Source organism: Salvelinus alpinus, chromosome 28 (assembly GCF_045679555.1).
Source record: "Salvelinus alpinus chromosome 28, SLU_Salpinus.1, whole genome shotgun sequence".
NCBI lineage: Eukaryota > Metazoa > Chordata > Actinopteri > Salmoniformes > Salmonidae > Salvelinus > Salvelinus alpinus.
In genome coordinates this window covers 1,454,669-1,464,284 of record NC_092113.1, presented here as the reverse complement: position 1 = coordinate 1,464,284, position 9,616 = coordinate 1,454,669, and the positions used below count along the sequence as shown (strand labels likewise).

At 42.5% G+C, this 9,616-nt stretch overlaps 1 protein-coding gene across 1 annotated transcript; it reads left to right on the top strand.

Moving 5' to 3' along the window:
- Nucleotides 1-689: 689 nt before the first annotated feature.
- LOC139557998 (renin-like) lies at nt 690-6,961 on the top strand. The gene is made up of 9 exons (XM_071373366.1): nt 690-963; nt 1,323-1,476; nt 1,878-2,001; nt 2,236-2,354; nt 2,573-2,769; nt 2,880-3,002; nt 3,354-3,498; nt 4,036-4,134; nt 6,336-6,961. The coding sequence occupies exons 1-9, from the start codon at nt 887-889 to the stop codon at nt 6,495-6,497; spliced, it is 1,200 nt and encodes a 399-aa protein (XP_071229467.1). The 5' UTR covers nt 690-886; the 3' UTR covers nt 6,498-6,961.
- The last annotated feature ends 2,655 nt before the right edge of the window (nt 6,962-9,616 follow it).

The following is a 9,616-nucleotide window of genomic DNA, read 5'->3' as shown; positions in this document are numbered from 1 at the left end:
GCAGAGGGAAACGAATAGAAGGGAAGCACAGGGACAAGACATGATAATCAATGACAAAACATGACACTACTCTGCAGATACGAGCTGGAAGGGTATGGGAAAACTACACTTAACAAAGGGAAGATAAAGGGAAATCATTGCAGCATACACTGTCAAGTTGGAGCAGATGCAGTATACTTTAGCAGAAAGGAAAGAAATGGCACTTTAAGTTAACTGGTCTGTGATGTTTTACAGTTCATTTAAATAGGTTTTGATGTATTACTGCATCATCTGGCAATCATTGCTTTCAGATTTTGTAGCTACTTTCCAGATTTCACAGGGCTATTTTCTGTCTCCTACTGTAAGCCTGGGTAATCCTTGTCAGCACCCTCTCCTACTCCTCTACCCCCCCCCCCCCTACAGCTTCTCCCTTCTTTACCCCACACACCACCCAAGGCACCCACTCCTCTTCTCACAGGCCTTCATCTATCTCCACCCTGCAGCTATGATGGAAGCCCAGCATGGCTAGAGAGCTCTCTATCTTAAACCCTTACATCCCTGCTTTCTGTATCCAATATGTTCCCAGGGGTCACAGTTCAAACCTCTCTCTGGGACCCGTTTGTCAGGGGAGTGCTGGCTGAGGGAGGGTTGTTTTTGGTGGACACTTTCTAGGGAAGCTCAGAGCTGGAGCCAGTGGCCTTTGGGTCAGAACTCATTGAAGGAGTGAAGGAGAGATGGTATAAAAAGAGTAGACAGACAGTGAGAAAGAGAGAGAGGGGCCAATCTTTCAGAAGATTGGATATACAACCAGCTGGTGTGCCGGGAGGAACGATACCAGGATAACTTGACTAGGATAACTTGTGAGTCTTCTCAGGGCCCGTACACTCCATCACTCTTCAGAGTCTCCATGGCCATGCTGATGCATTGCTGGGTGTGTGTGATCGCTCTGTCACTGACGATGACCACAAGCAATGCCTTACAAAGGTAACCTTTTTTTTGTGTGTCTCACTGTATGACGTCTACTCTGCAATGTGTTATGGTCCTCAGTGTTATGTTCCTACGATGTAATGTTACCCTACGATAGACTACAAAGGAGGTTGAACGGAAACTTGGAATGTATTTTATCCATTTAAACCAGGCTGTTTTGCTTCACTAACTCAATAGAGAATGTGTCTTTTTGGCAGAGCTGTAGAAACAACAATGTCATACTGACACGAGGACATATGGTCTTATATCACCAATGGTCCATGAATGCAGACTGGATTGTATAACCCCACCCCTGGTCACTCCCTATATAAAATTCTACTGGATAGCCTTTCCTTACCATTGTCCTCTCTGATCAGGATCAGTCTGAAGAAGATGCCCTCCATAAGAGAGACTCTGCATGAGATAGGTGTGTCCCCAGCCCAGTTCTTTGCTGAATTGGCCCAGGAAAGCAAAGATGACCCCTCCACCAGCAACGGGACCACCCCCACCCCCCTCACCAACTACCTGGATGTGAGAGACCACCTGCACACATTGCACTGACCACACATAGATGCAATTGACATTGGAATAGTACATAAATGAGAGAACACAAAACCTATGTGTCACATAAAACCAGTGTGGTTCCCAATCAGAGGCAGCTGTCTATCGTTGTCTCTGATTGGGAATCATACTTAGGTAGCCTTTTTCCCACCTGTGTTTTGTGGGTAGTTATTGTCTGTTTAGTCTCTGTTACCTGACAGAACTGTTCGCTTTCGTTTTGCTACTTTGTTCGAGTGTTTTTTGATAATAAATAAAATCATGAACACTTTTCACGCTGCGCTTTGGTGCACTCCTTCCGACGACAGGCGTTACACTATGCCCAACTCAGTGGTGTAAATGATTCCTTGCTTCCTCTTCTCTCTTCTTCTCAGGCCCAGTATTATGGGGAGATCAGTATTGGTTCTCCTGCCCAGATGTTCAATGTGGTGTTTGATACAGGCTCAGCCAACCTGTGGGTGCCCTCTTACAACTGTTCCCCTCTCTATACTGCCTGCTGTAAGTACACACACACACACACACACACACACACACACACACACACACACACACACACACACACACACACACACACACACACACACACACACACACACACACACACACACACACACACACACACACACACACACACACACACACACACACACACACATAAAACCAATATGATTGCGTCACCAGAGATGATGATGTTCCCGGATGATTATAACTCAGTGACCTTTGAACTCTCAGTTACCCACAACAGATATGATGCCTCCAAATCCCGAACACACATAGAGAACGGGACAGGTTTCTCCATCCAGTATGCCTCTGGAAACGTCCGAGGGTTCCTGAGTGAGGATGTGGTTGTGGTGAGTGTAACGCAACACCTCTACAGGAAAACAGCCTTCCTTCCCTTTCTCCTAATCTGTTTCCTATCACCTATTTTTATTGTCCTTTCTAATGATCAAATTTGGGAAATAATAGTTGACCTTACCCATAAGTAGTGATCTACAGTAGGATCCTATCACTGGGGGAAAAGCTTTATCTAGGTATTATGGAACAACATCTTACTCTGTGCTTCCTCTAGGTGGGTGGCATCCCAGTGGTCCAGGTATTTGCTGAGGTTACAGCCCTGCCTGCCATCCCCTTCATCTTTGCCAAGTTTGACGGGGTCCTGGGGATGGGCTACCCCAACGTGGCCATCGACGGCATCACCCCCGTGTTCGACCGCATCATGTCCCAGCACGTCCTCAAGGAGGACGTCTTCTCTGTCTATTACAGCAAGTAGGAGATATCACTATCACTGTTCATATATACGGATGATTCCTCCACATACACAAATAAGTACTTTTATCATCTGTGAATTAGTCAAAAATATGTTTTTCTTCTCTCAGAGACCCAATGCACAAACCAGGTGGAGAGCTAGTGCTGGGAGGGACAGACCCAGACTACTACACTGGTACCTTCAACTACATGGGCACCCGTAAGGCAGGAAAATGGGAGGTCAACATGAAAGGGTGAGATGGGAAAGTTGTCGGGGTCTGTGTGCATGTTATCTGTCTCTCTGTTTGTCTGTTGGTCAGTGCAGGTGCATTTGCATGTATGTGTGTACTGTATAGGGGAGGCAGGTAGCCTAGTGGTTAGAGCGTTGGACTAGTAACCGGAAGGTTGCAAGATCGAATCCCTGAGCTGACAAGGTAAAAAGCTGTCGTTCTGCCCTTTAACAAGGCAGTTAACCCACTGTTCCTAGGCCGTCAGTGAAAATAAGAATTTGTTCTTAACTGACTTGCCTAGTTAAATAAAGGTAAAAAATAAATAAATAAATGTGTGTAATTCTCTTTCTGTCCCCCTCCCCCTTTCCCTACCAGGGTGTCTGTGGGGGAGGAGATGCTGTTCTGTATGGAGGGCTGCATGGCTGTGATTGACACAGGCTCCTCCTACATTACAGGCCCTGCCTCTTCTGTGTCTGTACTGATGAAGACCATTGGAGCCACAGAGCTGGCAGAGGGAGGGGTATGTACATCACAAATTGGGCAAATTTGATTATGCCATGTGTCACCTGTCTATGGCCCAGTGACGTGAGGGAGGAGCACCCTCCTCAAATCAAACAGTAATCTGTGCCGCTCGGTCATGTTGTAAACATGGCAACACGCCCAGATTAATTGAATGCAGGATTTCCTGAACATATCCGTCTAGTCTTAATCAGATGAGGGAGTCCCTGATTTCTTGGTTCCAGAATGGCTGCTTCAAACAATGCAGGCTCCCAGTGTCAAGTTGATTTTCAAAGAAAGGCCATAGTGACAAACAGGAATCTGATTTTCCCGGATAAGTCTCGTATTCGTTCACCAGCATCGGCTAAGATCACGTTAACCTAGTAGGTAGCAGATTCGCTTCAGAGCATTCGTTGCTATGGTCTCTGATCAGGCTCTCTTTCAAGCTCTTTCTGGAGCCGGAAATTATGGTTTGACAAATCTCCTTGAATCACTAATCCGGCTTTCTGGAATACCCCTCTGGTGTGGACTAAGCTGTGTTTTTTTGTCCCCTTTTCAGTACACTGTGAACTGTGACCGGGTGAAGTCCTTACCCAGTGTCACCTTCCACCTGGGAGGCCATGAGTACACACTCACTGAAGAAGACTACATCTTATGGGTAAGCAACATGGAAATGAGCATGACTGGGATACAGGTACAGGGTGATTGTCATTGATACCTTCGCAGCTATTATGCCATGTTTATTTTGTGCTTATACCATGGCATTGTTGAATACTCATTTCTGATTGGCTTGAAGGGCATTCTAGAATGTACATTATTTCCCTATGATGCATGGTATATCAGCACGGCAGAATTCAATGGCTTCATTCATTCTTACATGTTCTATATTTGAGCTGCTTTTGAAAGCAAAAGTTGAATTGAAAACATTAACATTATTGCATTGTTGAATTTGATTTTCATAATAGCAAGCTAGGACGTATGGTTTGGTTAGATGAACTCGCAAGTCTGTTTGTTTGGTTACCAAGGCAACTACTGTAGTAAACGTACTAGCTACTTCATAGATGTTGAACACAGCTTACAAAAAAATATTGTAGTTTTGAAACTGCAGTAAATTGAATTATAGCCATGGTATAAAAGGGATAATCAACTCAGGGCTCTATGCAACTCCATGGAAGATTAGTTCCACTCCGCTAGCATGTCATGGAACACACCTTCCACATAGTTCATTATTTGCAAATGGAATTCATAGCCCCTGGTTGATTATCCCTTGCTTATAGCTGTGACATTGCATTATATACAGTTGAAGTCGGAAGTTTACATATACTTAGGTTGGAGTCATTAAAACTCGTTTTTCAACCACTCCACAAATTTCTTGTTGACAAACTATAGTTTTGGCAAGTCGGTTAAGAGATCTACTTTGTGCATGACACAAGTAATTTTTCCAACAATTGTTTACAGACAGATTATTTCACTGTATCACAATTCCAGTGGGTCAGAAGTTTACATACACTAAGTTGACTGTGCCTTTAAACAGCTTTGAAAATTCCAGAAAATGATGTCATGGCATTAGAAGCTTCTGATAGGCTAATTGACATAATTTGAGTCAATTGGAGGTGTACCTGTGGAGGTATTTCAAGGCCTACCTTCAAACTCAGTGCCTTTTTGCTTGACATCATGGGAAAGCCAAAAGAAATCATCCAAGACCTCAGAAAAGAAATTGTAGACCTCCACATGTCTGGTTCACCCTTGGGAGCAATTTCCAAACGCCTGAAGGGACCACGTTCATCTGTACAAACAATAGTACGCAAGTATAAACACCATGGGACCACGGGAGCCGTCATACCGCTCAGGAAGGAGACGCGTTCTGTATCCTAGAGATGAACGTACTTTGGTGCAAAAAAGTGTAAATCAATCCCAGAACAACAGCAAAGGACCCTGTGAAGATGCTGGAGGAAACAGCTACAAAAGTATCTATATCCACAGTTAAACTAATCCTATATCGACATAACCTGAAAGGCTGCTCAGCAAGGAAGAAGCCAGAAGCTCCAAAACCGCCATAAAAAAAGCCAGACTACGGTTTGAAACTGCACATGGGGACAAAGATTGTACTTTTTGGAGAAATGTCCTCTGGTCTGATGAAACAAAAATAGAACTGTTTGGCCATAATGACTATTGTTATGTTTGGAGGGAAAAGGGGGAGGCTTGCAAGCTGAAGAACACCATCCCAACCGTGAAGCACGGGGGTGGCAGCATCATGTTGTGGGGATGCTTTGCTGCAGGAGGGACTGGTGCACTTCACAAAATAGATGGCATCATGAGGTAGGAAAATTATGTGGATATATTGAAGCAACATCTCAAGATATCAGTCAGGATGTTAAAGCTTGGTCGCAAATGGGTCTTCCAAATGGACAATGACCCCAAGAAAACTTCCAAAGTTGTGGCAAAATGGCTTAAGCACAACAGAGTCAAGGTATTGGAGTGGCCATCATAAAATTCACCCAACTTATTGTGGGAAGCTTGTGGAAGGCTTCTCAAAACGTTTGACCCAAGTTAAACAATTTAAAGGCAATGCTACCAAATACTAATTGAGTGTATGTAAACTTATGACCCACTGGGAATGTGATGACAGAAATAAAAGCTGATTTAAATCATTCTCTCTACTATTATTCTGACATTTCACATTCTTAAAATAAAGTGGTGATCCTAACTGACCTAAGACAGGAAATTCCCTCCAGGATTAAATGTCAGGAATTGTGAAAAACTGAGTTTAAATGTATTCGGCTAAGGTGTATGTAAACTTCCGGCTTCAACTGCATATACATTTATGGAAGTCTTTACCAAGATGTATTGTGTCTGCAGCAATCTCAGTTTGGAGAGGACATATGTAGCGTGACCTTTAGGGGTTTGGATGTGCCGCCCCCTACTGGCCCTATCTGGATCCTGGGAGCCAACTTCATCGCCCGCTACTACACAGAGTTTGACCGTCGCAACAACCGCATAGGCTTCGCCACAGCAGTCTGACAGGATCCTTAGCCAACAAGCGTTCACTCTCTCTTGCTCTAACTCTTTCTTTACTCGCTTTGTCTTTGTTACTGTCTTTTACGATCAGCCTCTATTTCTCCCTTACTCTCTAACTATATCATTCAGTGTTTCTTTCTCTCTCGTTCTGCGACTCTTCATCACAGAGCCTGCCCTCTTGTCCATATCTTTTTTACAGTTCTTGCATTCTGCCATGTCAAGTAATCATTTTGATTTCAATCTGTGCCAATTGCACTCTTCTACATAATTGTTTTTTAGTTGGCGATAATTGATGTGCTGATAACAACAATTGACTTATGTTGTGTTATATACCGTATCATATGGCATGCTGACGTCACACAAGTATCACATTGCAGCACAAATCCTCACGTAATAACACTATGTCCGACCTCGTATCTGCATTGTCATGACGTAACATGAATAAAGCTTGTTTAATTAATGGGAAAGTCTATGTTTTTGTTGTCTGCAGTCGAGGAATACTGTTTGCACTCTATGTTATCAGAATGGCTGTCTTTGTCATCATAGGAACAACCAGCAGAAAACGAAGTGTTGCTTATTCACCGACCACAGAAACACAAGCATTTTTTGGGGGAGTTTGGCACCCACATGAAAAAATAATAGTTTACTATAGAATACTACAGTACTTACTATAATTATGTAGTAAACTGTAAATTACTGTACAATACTGTACTACACACTGTAGTATCCCTCGATCGTGTGTGGCACTACTATAGTTCCTTAACATTTACTATTGTTCCTCAACACAGGGTGCATGCCTTTGAAATATTTTTTATTGTGTACAAGCTTCCTTCTTTTCACTCTGTCAATTAGGTTAGTATTGTGGAGTAACTACAATGTTAATAGATGAAAGAATAGTAAATTCTCAGCAACTTCTCAGTCATGCAAACACTTTTGATGGCATCCAGCACTTCGGATTTGGAAGGAATGTTATATACCAAACTTTCATAGCACCTTGGCACAAACCAAAACGATCATCGAAATCCAGTCTGAAATCGCAAATTAATGGTGGAGATCATATAATAACTCTATGCCTTCTCTTATCGGGTGATATCCATCAATGCCCTGGACCTCACTTTATTACGAACCCCTATGCACCCATGATTTTACTGAGACATGGTTGGATTCATCTGTTTGTGACTCATAAATTGAGATAAGTAATTACTCTGTTGTCAGGAAGGATCGGAATCGGAACGGTGGGGGAATATGTGCGTTTGTAAGATCAGACATTGCTTTTAACGTCAGATCAGATTTAAACGCTGATCTGGAGATTGTCTGGCTGGATATCTGCCTTCCCAAAACCAAGCCGATTTTGTTGGGGATGTGTTATAGTCCGCCCAAGCAGAATGCATTCTATGAAGGTCTTGAATTTGTGTTGTCAAACTGTAATGATTCGCTGTTGAAGGAAATCATTTTGTTAGGGGATTTCAATACTGATGTCTGCAGAAAGAATAGCCCAACCCACAATGTATTTATGCACTTTTGTAGATCACTTGCTCTGACCCAAATTATAAAAGATCCCACCAGGATATGTGAAACAGTGCAAAGTACAATTGACTTAATATTGGTGTCTGATAAATCTAAAATATCGCAGAGTGGAGTAATAGTCTATGGAATCAGTGATCATTTTATTACATTTTGCACAAGGAGGATTTTTAAAGATATATTTAAGTGTCACAAAACCGTTAGAATCAGAGGACTCAAAAAATACTGTGTAGAAAAGTTTAGGGAGGAAGTGGGTAAAATTGACTGGTCACCTGTGCTGGATAGTGTAGGGGTAGACAGTGCCTGGAAAGCCTTTAAATGTAGATTCCTTGATGTGGTGAATGTGATGGCTCCCATTAGACGGGTCAGGGTAAAGCAGAGATCTAGCCCTTGGTTTAATCATGAGATTCTAGAATCTATCCAAGCAAGGAATAAGGCCTTTAAGAAATGTAAGAACTGTCAAGAGCAGCATGATTTTGTCCTATATAAACATCACAGAAATGAAGCACAGAGCAGGATGGATGAAGCTAAGAGGGGTTACTTTGCTGAGAAAATAATTGAAAACAAAAATGACCCTAAAAAGCTTTGGAAAAGCTTAAGGAACTAGGCTGTAGTAGTACTACCAAAAACAAACTAAACAGTATTGGACTTAACATCAAAGGGGAGATGGTATATGAAAAGGCAGAGGTTGCCAAGAATTCAACTCTTTTTTTACTTCTGTTGCCAGCAAGCTGGTTAGCAAGCTGCCCACCAGTTCTGCTTTGTATGGAAGCAACCAAGTCAAGAAGTATTATGTAGAGTTAGGGGTTCAGCCAAACTCTTTTTCTTTTGCAAAAGTAGCAACAGCCAAAATAGTCAGTATGCTGGCAGAGCTTAAATGCTCCAAAGCCACAGGCCTGGATAATATTCCTGCAAGGTTTCTAATAGATTCTGCTGAGCAAATTGGCCCTTGTATTACGCATATTGTTAATCTCTCTCTTGAACAAGGCACCTTTCCCAGGGACATGAAACAAGCTAAAGTTATGCCTCTATATTATTTTTTTATTTTTTTTATTTCACCTTTATTTAAGAAGGGGATAAAGTCTGACCCTGGGAATTATAGGCCTGTATCTATCCTCTGTGTAACATCAAAGATCCTGGAGAGAATTGTACATGAGCAAATGTATGAATATGTTAACAAACAAGGTCTAATGTATGATTTTCAGTCGGGTTTTAGAAAAACATACTCCACTGATTCATGTCTACTTTACTTGACTGACTTCATCAGGAGATTGATGAGGGAAATCTGTGTGGAATGGTACTGCTTGACCTACAGAAGGCCTTTGATACAGTTAACCACTGTCTCCTAATCTCCAAACTGGAGGCACTAGGGTTAAGCAGTATCCCTCTAGGCTGGGTAAAGTCCTATTTATCAGGAAGGGAGCAAGTAGTAGAGGTTAATGGTTCACTGTCTCAGGCAAAACCAATGAGTTGTGGCGTTCCGCAGGGGAGCGTGCTTGGGCCTCTGCTATTTTTATTGTATATTAATGATATGAAAGATGCTTGTTCTTGCCGTCTTTTTCTTTATGCGGATGACTCTACACTTCTGGTGTCTCACA

Coding starts and splice junctions, on each gene's coding strand:
- LOC139557998 (XM_071373366.1), top strand. CDS start 887: ATGGCCATGCTGATGCATTGCTGGGTGTGTGTGATCGCTCTGTCACTG. Junction 2,002..2,235: donor CCCTCTCTATACTGCCTGCT/GTAAGTACACAC, acceptor TTGAACTCTCAG/TTACCCACAACAGATATGAT. Junction 4,135..6,335: donor AAGAAGACTACATCTTATGG/GTAAGCAACATG, acceptor TTGTGTCTGCAG/CAATCTCAGTTTGGAGAGGA.